Source organism: Sarcophilus harrisii, chromosome 1 (genome assembly GCF_902635505.1).
Source record: "Sarcophilus harrisii chromosome 1, mSarHar1.11, whole genome shotgun sequence".
In the NCBI taxonomy this organism is placed as follows: Eukaryota; Metazoa; Chordata; class Mammalia; order Dasyuromorphia; family Dasyuridae; genus Sarcophilus; species Sarcophilus harrisii.
Genome location: NC_045426.1, coordinates 670,080,793 through 670,093,602, shown reverse-complemented (window position 1 = coordinate 670,093,602; position 12,810 = coordinate 670,080,793). Strand labels below are relative to the sequence as shown.

Genomic DNA, 12,810 nt, shown 5'->3' with positions numbered 1-12,810 from the left:
GTACATCTCTGAGATATACGTGCATACGTGTGTGTGCATGCATGCACTGGATACGTGTGTCTGTATATGTACAATGCAATGCATGTCTCTCTGTGTAGCTGTACATCCCTGTTATGTGTGCATATATACATACATGCATGCATTTGTTTCATGTGTTTGTGTACATATGTACACACATTCATTATTTGTCTGCAGATGCATGCATTGATTCATATAACTGCCTCGTGTGTGTTTGCGAGCATAGCTGCATGTTTTATCTATGTATATGTCCATCTCTGTGTTATATGTACACACATGCATTATACATGCATGCACATACTTGTGTCTGTGTATGTATACTGCAATGCATGTATCTGCTTCATGCACATTTGCAAACACAGTTGCATGTCTCTGCATGTGTCTGTACATCTGTAATGTGCACACACATACATGTATACATTTGTTACTTGTGTTTGTGTATGTATGTATGCACACCTGTTATTTGTCTGTAGATACATGCATTAATGCATATAATGCCTTGTGTGTATTTGCAAACACAGCTGCATGTTTTATCTATGCATGTGTCCATCTCTGTGTTATATGTACACACATACATTATACATGCATGCACTTGATAGTTGTGTCTGTGTATGTATAATGCATGCATGTATCTGCTTCATGCACATTTGCAAACACAGCTGCATGTCTCTCTGTGTAAATGTACATGTGTACATGCATGCATTTGTTACTTGTGTTTGTGTACATATATACACGAGTCATTATTTGTCTGTAGATGCATGCATTAATGCATATAACTGCCTCATATGTATTTGCAAGCATAGCTGCATGTTTTATCTATGTATGTATTCACCTCTGTGTTATATGTGCAAACAACATGTGTGCATCTAGAAAAATCATCGGAGAAAAACACTGACCTTGGATTGGAAACCTTCAGTCTTTCTTTGGTCTTGGTTACTTCATCTGTGAATTGGAGTCAATCCCTCCTGCCCTATCCCAGCCACACATTGCAAGCACCTAAAGCACAACCTAAGCATGACCTTGACATGTTTCTCTGTGCTTTGTTCTGTGTACAAAGTTGTCTGAACATGTGTACGTCCACATAGTGTATCCCTATCCAAGTGAATCTGTCTAGCGATTACAGACCTGGATGTTTTTTGGTGAGTGTGCAAATTCCTCTGCTTAGAAACATGGGACATACGGGCTTACTTTATATGGGCATAAACTGGAATCTGACACTCACATCACACCTAGTATTGCTTTCTGGGCTTGGGAGACAACGTCATAGAGATGGGCAAGGTTTGCCCTTACAGAGTTTGCTTTCGTGTGCACACGAATGTGTGTAAGATGCAAGTGAACGTGTAAACAATGGAGATCATACATATAAAGCTCTTTGCAGACCTGAGAGCATCATGCAAATGTTAACTATTAGGTTAATAATAATGACTTCCATATGCTATTCTCATCCTTAGCATCATCCAGTCAGTCAATAAGCATTTATTAAGCAACTGCTGTGTGCCAGGCACTCTACTAAGTTCTGAGGATAGCAATAAAAAGTGAAATAAATAGTACCTGCCTCAAAAGAATTTATATCTTCTGGGGGATACAGCATACAGATAGACTTAACATCATCATCATCTCTTGTAGACACAAAGAATCAAAGCTTTAAAAAGTTTTCTTGGAAGCATCTCTGTGAAATAGAAACTGTAAGCATTTCTATCCCTGTTTCATAAGTGGGAAAACTGAGGCTCAGGGAAGAACTTAGGCTAGGTTACAAAGCAAGTTAGGGATTGGAACTCAGATTTCCTACCTACAAGTTAAGAAACCTCTTCACTGTCTCTAATAGAAAATGGCTCCTATCTCCACAAAGGTGGCAAGGTGGTTCGTCAGATGGCACACTGGGTCTGAGTCTACATCTGGATACTTAGCTCAGTGACCTTAGAGACAGGTGCCAATTGACAAGTCCCTCAGTTCCTATATGCCTCAGTTTTATACCCTGTAAAATGGGGAATGGTAAGGAATATATGTACATAGTGAAATAAAATGAGAGATAATTATAGCATTTACTTCCCAGGACTGTGGTGAGAACAAAATAAGATAAAGCTCTTTCAAACGTTAAAGTGCTGTGTAAATGCTAATTATTATTATTACTCCCATCTGTCATTTATGACCTTAAACAAGTTTGACCTCTATGAATCTCAGTTTCCTTTTCTGTAAAATGGGTGTGTTGACAGGTTCATCTCCTACCCCCATGGGGCTATTGAGAGAAAAATACTTTAGAAACTGGGAATCTCTCTAGAAGGAGGGACTGCTGTTATTTGGAGGAGGTCTTGGTGTGGATGGCAGAAGAAGACATTTGGACTGAGGAATAGTTGGAGAGAGAAGCCTGTATTAATTCAATTCAATTTAATAAGGATCTGTTAAATGTTTTTATGTGCCAGGAACTGTACTAGGAGTGTAGCATAGAATCGAAACAAACCAAACCAAAACAAACAAACAACAACAAAAACCCAAGGAATTGGTTCCTGCCCTCAGGAAGTTTATATTCTACCTGAGTCAGATGGGGAATTCATGTACATAGCTAAGAAAATACAAAGGATACTCAATGTAAAAGCAAAGTAATTGGAATGGGGGTGAGATGGAGCACAGGTCATATAAGAGATAAGAGATGGTGGGAGGAGAGTCTTGCTTCCCTTTTATCTGAAGATCTAGTTGCACATATCTGGCTTTTTGCCTCTCCCATGAGAAGGTAAACATGCTATTTTTTGCCTTTCTATCTCCGGTTCTTAACACCGTGTTTGGCACATTGTAAATGCTTCTTGACTGACTGAATAGTTTCCTAGGGTAGAGTAAAGAAGGGATAGTTTGTACAAAGACAAAGAGGTGGGAGATGAGATTTATTTTTACATGAGGAGTAACAAGGTCAGATTGGATATGGGATGTACTATGCTTAAGGTGAGGTAATTATTAGAAAAATTGGACAGGATAAGAGAAGGCAGGGCAGGACAAAGGGGCTGTTCCGACCAGGAGTTGCCAAGGGGGCTGGTATCCGGGGCTTTGGCCTCTCTCCCCACTTCTCTCCAGTGCCTCGACGAGACTCCAGTCCTGGGCCCTGCTATTTCGTGCAGCCCAACATCACCCGCTTTGGCCGGAGCAGTGCCCCTGCCTACTCCCTGCAGTCCCGCACCAAGCCCAAAGGTAAGTTACCCGGGCTTCTGGCTCCCATTTTTTCTACACACTCCTGGCAAGCCCTGGTGCTTCTTGGGACCCACCTTTGCCCAATGTGGTTTATAGACAAATAGATCTGGGTTTGTTGGGCAGGTGATTGGGTTGGGCTGAGTTTTGGTACAGAGTTGGCTAAAATTCTTTTGAAGACCTCAGTCTAGAAGTGAGATGAGACATCAGCCAGGAAGGAGTCAAGGGGGCAAGGAATCTAGACAGGAATGGAGAAAGCCATTTAGCCAAGGGTAAAATAATGAGCTAAATCTTCTAAGATGCATTTAAATAAAAATACCCATAACTCTGTTGCTTTACAGCGGTATGTATTCAAAAGTTGTCAACAGCCAAGTGCAAACTCAGGAGGGTCTCCACAAGGTGGGAATATCTCTACATACAGGCCTGGTAACCTACTATACTATACATCTATTGTTCCAGGACTTGCTTAATTAAACTTGCAGCACCTTATCACCAGATTTACTACAGGGTGGTGAATTTGTCAGCCACCACAATTTTCCAAGTTGTACATAGGTCATGGTCTGCATTGGAGGAGGGTGAATCTGTAGGGATGAAATCACAGAACCTTGAACTAATGACTCAAATGTCAAATCTTACATGTGGGTAAAAAAAATAAGCATTAAGTGGGGAAACCAGATGGATAGCCAAATGATGATGTGCCCAAGAGAAGAGCAGGAGATGTTTAGGGACCAAGAGTTCAAAATGAGTCAGCAGTGTGACATGATGATTAAACAAGCTTACCAGCATCATGTCCAGATCGAAGGAAGTGATGGCTTTACTAGATCTTGTACGATCTGGTCAGATCATTTGCAGAATACCATTTTTGGGTGCCATAATTTAAGACTAACATTGACAATCAGAACTAATTGAAGGGAATAAGCTCTGAAAATTCATATGTATTAATGAATATCGAACTGGAAGATCTGTTGATATTTAGCTTAGAGAAGAGACTGAGGAAAGGGAGATATGGTACCTTGTTTTTAAGAATCTGGAGAGGGAGAGTCATGAGGAAGAGAAATCAGCCTGAAAGTGCTTCCCCCCAGAACAAAGACATAGGACCAGCTGATGGAAGTTTCATGGAGACATTTCCAAAAACACACAAGAAAAAAGTTTTAAACAAATGGAATGGGCTACTGGGGAAGGCCATTTGCCAGAAATGAAACTAGGGGAATCTGGATAAATGTTCCTAGGTGGTGGATACAGGGCAAGGGTTCATAAATTTTGTCATCCTTGAATCTGATGAATCCTTTTTCATAATCGAGTTGTTAACTAATAGAAGGAAAGACTAACTTTCAGTTAGAAGTAAGGAAAAAGTTAAGATGTCACTTTTTTCCCCATCCAAATTCATGATGCCAGATTAAGAACTTTTGAAGGAGAAGGCAGCTAGAAGTAGCAGTAGATAGAGCTCTAGCCCTGGAGATAGGAGAACTTAAGTTCAAAAGTGTCTGCAGATACTTACTAGCTGTGTGACCTAGATAAGTCATTTAACTCCCATTGCCCCCACATCCAAATAAGAATCTTTGATGGAGAAAGAATCCTGCTCAAGTTCAAGCTCAGCTAAATATCCTCTGAAGATATTTCCAACTCTGTGACTCTCAGCTGCTATGATACAATCTGGTTGTCATTTGATTCAACAAATATGGATGCTGTTTCTACTTTGCAGGATCCTTGGGCTTAATTAAGCTGAGGATGCTAGCACTTCACCTCTGCCTGCCTTAGTTTCCTTATCTGTAAAACAGTCATAATAATAGCACCAACCTCACAGAGTTACTGTGAGGATCAAATGAGATAACATATGTAAAGCACTATGTAAACCTAAAGTGCTATATGCACTACTATTATTGATGAATTAATTTATCATTATGCCAAAACTAAAAAGGACAATGACCCCAGGAGCCATAATTCTAGATTACAAGGAAAGTAATGAGAGACACTAACGATATATTCACATTAAAAAATCCTATGAATATTTGAAGAAGGAAATGATACTTTCCCCTGGGTGACTGTAGAGAAGGTAACATCTGAACTAGGTCTATGGTCATTCTAGGTAGAGAACACAAAGGCATGAAAGAAGTGGGTAGGACAAGGTGAAGGGACAGAGAATCAATTATTTGTCAGGAGGAGGGTCACAAAGTCTAAAGTCAAACCTACCTCTTTCATTTTTACAAATGAGGAAACTGAGGCACAGAAAGATTAAGCAATTGCCAAGGGACACACCACTAGTAAGTGTCTGAGGCAGGGTTCAGAGCCAGTCTCCTGCTTCCAACATTCTGTCCACTACCCCAATACTGTCTTTCTAACAGAGGAGTACAGAAATGAGAGTAGAGAATGTTGGGTGGATTCAAGCTTTTATTGTCAAGATAAAGGATAGAATTTTATCCCAAATCCAGTGGGAGCCTAAACTGAAGGGTTAGCAGCAAGGAGGTGACACAGTTTCTATGCACTTGTATTCCACAGATCTGGAGGTGACACCTGGTCCTGGTGCCTATAGCCCGGAGAAGGTGCCTCCCATCAACCAACCAAGACCTCCTGCTTATAGCCTGGGCTTGCACACTCCCCGTTGCCGCCTGGTGAACTCCATCCCGGCCCCCAACAGCTATACCCTGCCTTCTCTGTGGGGCTCCCAGATCTTTACCAAACCCTGCAGTCCTAGCTATTCAGTGTCGGGTCGAACGGCCCAGGCCCGTTTCACTGAGGATCCATCGCAACTCCCTGGGCCAGGTCAATATGAGTGCATAGACCCAGATGCTTATAGGCAGCGCCGGGGGCCTGCCTATACCATGCTGGGACGCCCCAGTGCTCCTCGCCCCCTCTTCCAGACACCAGGGCCTGGGGCCCACAACCCTGAGCAAGTCACGGTGCACTGGACCCGGTCACCTGCTTACTCTCTGGGTATTCGCCACTCCAAGTTCATTACTCCTCTGGTCACAAACAGGACAGCTTGAGCATCCTCTCATGTCAATCCTCCCTCTCTCTAAGCATGACCTGTATCACTGGGACTGGATCCCTAGGGGATCAGGGGCCAGGAACTGGAAGGTTCCCCTTCCAAGAAAGGAGGGGAGAGAAAAGAAGGGAGGGAAGGAGAAGAGAGAGAGAGAGAGAGAGAGAGAGAGAGAGAGAGAGAGAGAGAGAGCATTTGGCAGGGACTGGATGCTTGGGTTTGATGCCTTCATCTCTCTAGTTTTTCTGTACTTTGCCTCAATTTTTTCATCCCATGAGATATGGGTAAGATAGACGATATGTCTGCTTCTTCTTTCCCCCAGGGCTTGGTAAGAATAGAAGGTAGTCGTGGCCTTCAGTTTCTCTATCTGTAGCAGGAGAGGGGTGGGCTTTATGATTAGGACCTATGGCTGGAAGGAATTTAAAGAGACCACCAGAGAGGGTCTCAAGATACCCAGGGCAGGGGCAGGGGCAGGATTCTCTTATCTATGGATTCTTTCTCTTCCTGAACCAACGTGCCTCACCTTGAATTTGCCTGGCATTGGTGGGGAGATACACACTTAGGAGAAAGATGTATCAAAGCTAAATTGTCTCTTGTCTTCTAGAGGGGAAGCAGTGAACCCAGTACTATGCCTGGGAGAGCACCCCAAGAGAGCCCTAAGCGCCTTATAATCAATCCTCAAGCCTTTTCTTTATCCAGAAACCTAGAATCAGATTCTAGGTTTCAGCAATGATGATTCTTCCCCACTTCTTGGCCATTAATATTGCTCCTTCTGTCCCCAAAAAGTCTGTTCTAGAATTACAATTCCTAGAGATCAGCCAACCCTCTGCCTCAGATCTACCCCCTTTTTGACGCGATCCCTCTTTCTATCCATCGCCTAGGAACTGGAAAGGAGGCACCCATGGATCTGGTCTTTTTAGTTCTGCTCCATTTCCCCAAGATTTCTCTACCCTCCAAGGCTGTGGGTTCCTGTGACCTTTGAGGGAGGCCTCAACCACAGAGAGGCAATATCTAACCAGCAAGTCCCATGCTCACCTCCAGGCAAACCATCTATAGGTGCAAAGAACATGCTGTAAAGAATAAAACTTTCAATAAACTGGTACCTACAGGAGGTTAAGTAGTAGTTGCTCTGCTTGGGGGAGATCAGGGGTTTTGCACAGTTTTTCACACCTAGTGGAGTGGCTCTTGGTAGCTCTTTGATGGAAAATGCAATGGGTGCAGAACATACAATTCAGGAATGCCCTCAGAAAGTTGGGTTGATGAGAATTAAATCTGTTAGGTGTTCATTCACTCATTCATTCTCTTCGGCATTCATCCCCTCATTCATGTCTTCCTTCCACACCCTATCCCCCACTCCTGGGCTTCTCAGATCCCATCTAGGATGATTGGGCAGAGCAGACCACAGGGGATATCTTCCCTCTTGTCTTTCTCCCTCATTCAAGTGAAAGAGATTCATGGAAGGTAACTGATCTCCCTGAGCTCGTCCAGCTGCTTGATGGCAGAGCCTGAACTAGAATAATGTTTCTGGACTCTTTTCTGCTGTTTTCACATAGAAAAGGTCCTCTCAATGTCTGGTCCAATCTTCTTGTGGGGCAAACAGCCTGTCCATTCCCTTCCAAAAAATTGCCCATGTAGGCTGAAATGTAGGGATAGTCTGGGATGGTTAAAGCACGTGAGTGGATTATGAAGGTGTGGGAAGTGGCTGTATGCCCCACTGTCCAAACTATATGTCCTCCCCTCCCCCCAAACTACAGCAGTGCAGAGTCACTTCTCACCTTCACTCCGAATGGTGAGTGTTCTGTATAAGTGACAACTGATTTTTTTTTTTTTTTGCTTTGAAGAGTGGTAGAGGGACATGTGGACATGTGGACAATTAGTCAAAAGAGAGAGACAGAGCAGAGTGAATGAAAAACTAAAGGGAGATAGAGGCCAGAGAGACAATCTAGAAGAGGGATTCTTAAATGTTTTTGTTTCATAGACTTCTTTGGAAGTTGTTGAAACCTATAGACCTCTTTTTAGAAGAATGTTTTTAAATACATAAAATACATACCATTACAAAAGAAACCAATTATTATTATTATTATTATTATTATTATTTTATCTATCGTATCTTTTTTTAAAAATAACTTTTTATTGACAAGAATCCATGCCAGGGTAGTTTTTTACAACATTATCCTTTGCACTCACTTCTGGTCCGATTTTTCCCCTCCCTCTCTCCACCCCCTCCCTCAGATGACAAGCAGTCCTATACATGTTAAAGAGGTTACAGTATATCTTAGATACAATATATGTGTGCAGAACCAAACAGTTCTCTTGTTGCTCAGGGAGAATTGGATTCAGAAGGTATAAATAACCCGGAAGGAAAAACAAAAATGCAAGCAGTTTACATTCATTTCCCAGTGTTCTTTCTTTGGGTGTAGCTGCTTCTGTCCATCCTTGATCAATTGGAACTGAGTTAGATCTTCTCTTTGTCGAAGAAATCCACTTGCATTAGAATACATCCTCATACAGTATCATTGTTGAGGTATATAATGATCTCCTGGTTCTGCTCATTTCACTCAGCATCAGTTCATGTAAGTCTTGCCATTCCTCTCTGTATTCATCCTGCTGGTCATGAAACCAATTATTTTTAAATGTAGTTGTCATAATATTTTAAAAATGAGTTCATAGACTCCATGTTAAGAACCCCTGAGATTCTAGGAAAAAATATAGATGATGATCATAAGAGGATATTGGAATTGGGAGGACTCTGGGAAGATGATGCAGTAGGTCAGTAAATTTTAAGCTGTCCAGATTTTCCCCACAAACAGAACAAATTTCCATCACAAGGCAAACATAGACTGGTGAAAAATCAAGAAGAATTGGGGCAGAACAGGGGTCCTCCTGGTACAACCCAAGAAGACCCGAATAAAGATGTTGGACTGGGGATTAACCCACTTGAAGTGCAAACACCTCTGAGCTAACTCCGCAGAAGCAAGTGAGAACCTCTGAGGTTAGCTGGGTTTGTTGGAGCCTCAATCTGAACCAAAGAAACTTTCACCTCCTAGATTTCTGGAGTCCAGGTCTCAGTCCAGAAAGACAGAGGGAACCTTAGCTGATTAGGAATGTCAGACCCAGCTGTGCTTCTGAGTTGCAGCTCTGGACCAGAAGGAACCAACATCCAGTGGGTGTAGAAGCAATGGGGCAGGGATGCTGCTGCCAACTGCAGGCATTTATTTGTGGGAGGGGAGAACTTTTGGTTTGGGGTTCCAGGTCAGAGGGGAGAGCTGAAGTGAAGCTGGAAGCACCATTCCCCCGCCTCATGATTAGAGGTGCTTACACTAATACTTTTCATTTTTTGAAAAAAATAAATGAACTGGCAAAGAAGAAAGAACCTAACCATAGAAACTTACTATAGGAATAGGGAAGATGGAGGTTCATCTTTAGAGAGGGACACTGAAGTCAAAAAAAGCTTCTTCTATCCTAAAGAATAACATTACATGACTCCCAAAGAGAATTTATAGAAGAACTCAAAAAAAATTTAAAATAAAATGACAGGCATTGAGAAAAACAAAAATTAATAAATAAAAATCATCCAAGAAAAAAAGATAATGAAAAAATGTTATCCAATTAGAAAAGGAAAATACAGAATCTTAAAGATGAAAATAACACTTTATAAATTAGAATTGGGCAAGGGGAAGCCAATGAGGCAATAAGACACCAAGAATAACAAAACAGAATATAAAGAATGAAAAAAATAAAACAGAGAGTGAAACATAAGAAAAACAACAACTCTACAAAACAAATCATGAAGAGCAAATATAAGAAAAATTGGACTACCTGAAAACTGTGACCCAAAAAAAGAATCTTGATACAATAATGCAATAATCCAAGAAAACTGTTCTGCAGTGATAGAACATGAGGGGAAAGTAAAAATAGAAAAAGTCCACTAATCACCACCTCAGAGAGATCCTTTGCGGAAAACAGATAGGAATGTGACCACCAAATTTTGAAACCCCCAGATCAAAGAGAAAAATTTGCAAGAAACAAGAATAAAATTTAAATATTGAGCTACAATTAGAATCATACAGAACAGCCACAAAATCATATAGCAGCCACAAAAAAAGATCACAGGTCCTGGAATCATATATATTGGCAATCAAAAGAACTAGGCCTGCAGCCAAAAATATCATATATAGCAAAATTATCCATCATATTGAATGAAAAAAAATGGACATTCAACAAACTTACAGATTTTCAGGACTTTCAACCAAACCCAAACTCAATAGAAATTTTAACATATAAGAGTCAATATCCATGATTTATTTCAAGGAATTTAACATAGACAAATTGTTTATGTTTTTACATGGAAATGTAAACCATATGTTTAATACTGACATCAGTAATTGAGTAGTTTAAAAGAAAGATTTATACAAATGAGATGCAAAGGAAGGATAGACCCAGAGGCATTAGAGAGGAGAGAAGGGCTTGTGGTTCTGAAAACTGATTCAAATCAGGAATGGGTTAAATAGACAACATTATATATCTACCATGAATGGTATAGAACCTTACAAAATCTATAAAGAAATCAGGGAGGAGGAATGGGGGAGGGAGGTGCAAAGGGTGGGAGAAGACAAGGGAGGGATCCATGGATGGGAGAAAGTTAAATAATAGCAAGGCAAGTTAAGGAACAGAATTAAAGTAGAAAAGTTAGCAGGGATAGTGTGTGTGTGTGTGGGGGGGGGGGCTGAGTATATGTAGATATGTATGCAAGTCACTATGTATGTATATATATAGATATATGTATATGTGTGGGGGTCTGTGGATGGGTGTGAATATGTATGTGTATATATGTGCACATATGTGTGTGTATCTATTAAATATATCTGTGCTTAAGTATAGCCTGATTGGGGGAGGTGGTAAAGATGAAAGGGGAAAAAAAAAAAGTTTAAAATGTGCGCAGCAGAGAACAAAAGAACAACCTACAAGGAAGCAAAAAAAAAAAAAAAAAAAAAAAAAAAAAAAAGATGGGCACTCATGAATATAAGTTCTTCTGCTATTATATATCCTTGCTTGAATTGGAAATTTATTGCTATATATTTTGAATCCTCCCTGATGTTCTGCTGGGTACAAGACAATGTTCTGTTCTGTTCTTGTTTATTTTCCTTTTCTGTCTTTTTCTATCCTTTTTTTAATAAATAGAAAATTTAATTAAAAATTTAAAAAAAATAATGAAGAGGAAGAAGAAAATACCAGGGGGAGGAAGGTAAAAAAGATTAAGGAAAATTATTTCTAATATCAGAGTGCACAAGCAGACATCTGTAAAAACAAGGAAAAGAAGTTGGGGGAGCAGCTGACACTTGAACTGGTCAAGGGAGTGAAAAATACAGAGAGATGGGTGTAGAAATGCATTTCGCTTCACAAGGAAATAAGAGGGAAAGGGAAGATGGGAGAAGGGCAATTAGAGCATAGTTTTGCTAAGTGATGAATTAATCTTAAGCAAAATGAACTCAGTTATTAATGATATACAAAAATATTTATAACCCTTTTTTGAAATGACAAAGAATGGGAATCTGAGGATATGTCCATAAATAGAGGAAAAGATGAAAAATTTATGATGAATACTATTGTGCTTTAAGAAAATTTGAGGGGTGTGGCTTTAGAGAAATCTGACCCTATACAAAATGAAGTGAACAAAACCAGGAAAATGATTTATATCGTAAGAGTAATACTGTAAGACCAAATGACTTTGAAAGAATTAGCAATTCTGATTGGTGTAATGAACAACCACAATTCTAAAGAATTAATTACAAAACATTCTGACCACCTCTGGATAGAAAGGTGAGGGACTCAGTGTGTAAAATGAGACATATCATTGTTATTTTTGTACATGGTCAATGTAGAAATTTGTTTTGCTTGACTATATTGACTATATTTGCTTGACTATAAACAGTGGCTTTGTTTTTCTAACATTCTTAATTAGAGTGAGAAGAAAAGTCAAATTTTTTGCTGATTGAAAAATACAATTAAAAATAGATGTGTTGAAAGAAACACATAGTTGTCTGCAGATGGATTAGAGAGACATATAGGTCAGAGAAACAGATGGACCCGAGGGTCACATAGATAGGTAGCTAAGCAAGAGATCTGGGGAATGGATCAAGGAGGGGCAGGAAGCTAAGAAAGTTGACTGCCAATAGGCAGGGTGATGAAGAGACCCTCAGGGAGAAATTGCAAGACATTGCAGAACTATGTTTTAAGGCAACTCTTTAATGGTCTGATATATCGTGGGAGGACAGAGATTGTAGGGGACAAGAAGATGTAAAGTGAGTAAAATGAAGTCCAGACAAGGGAAGGGAGTTCCCCAAGCTGATACAGTAATTTGATTACAGATTCAGGACTAGAACCCAACTCTTGACTCCTAACCTGGCATTCCCATTCCTTTCTTTGCTCCTCTTTCACCTGCCCTTTAGAAGATGTTAGACTGTCAGAATGGAAAGGGACCTTACAGATGAGGAAGAGGAGAAGCAAGGAAGGGGATGGATAGAATTTTCTTTTTAAACTTTCCTAAGGCAACAGAGTGAGCAAGGGTAAACCTGGACTAAGATCCAAGTCTGCTGGCTTCTAGTTTTGTACTCTGCCCGTTGCATCATACTGAGTGC

General features: G+C 40.4%; 1 protein-coding gene across 1 annotated transcript in view; it reads left to right on the top strand.

Moving 5' to 3' along the window:
- ODF3L2 (outer dense fiber of sperm tails 3 like 2) overlaps positions 1 to 6,293 on the top strand; it is a 35,951-nt gene extending 29,658 nt beyond the window's left edge. The window contains exons 5-6 of the mRNA XM_031948331.1: positions 3,082 to 3,195; positions 5,689 to 6,293. Coding sequence (XP_031804191.1) covers positions 3,082 to 3,195; positions 5,689 to 6,176 — 602 coding nt within the window. The 3' untranslated portion in view covers positions 6,177 to 6,293. The remainder of the gene's footprint in view (positions 1 to 3,081; positions 3,196 to 5,688) is intronic.
- The last annotated feature ends 6,517 nt before the right edge of the window (positions 6,294 to 12,810 follow it).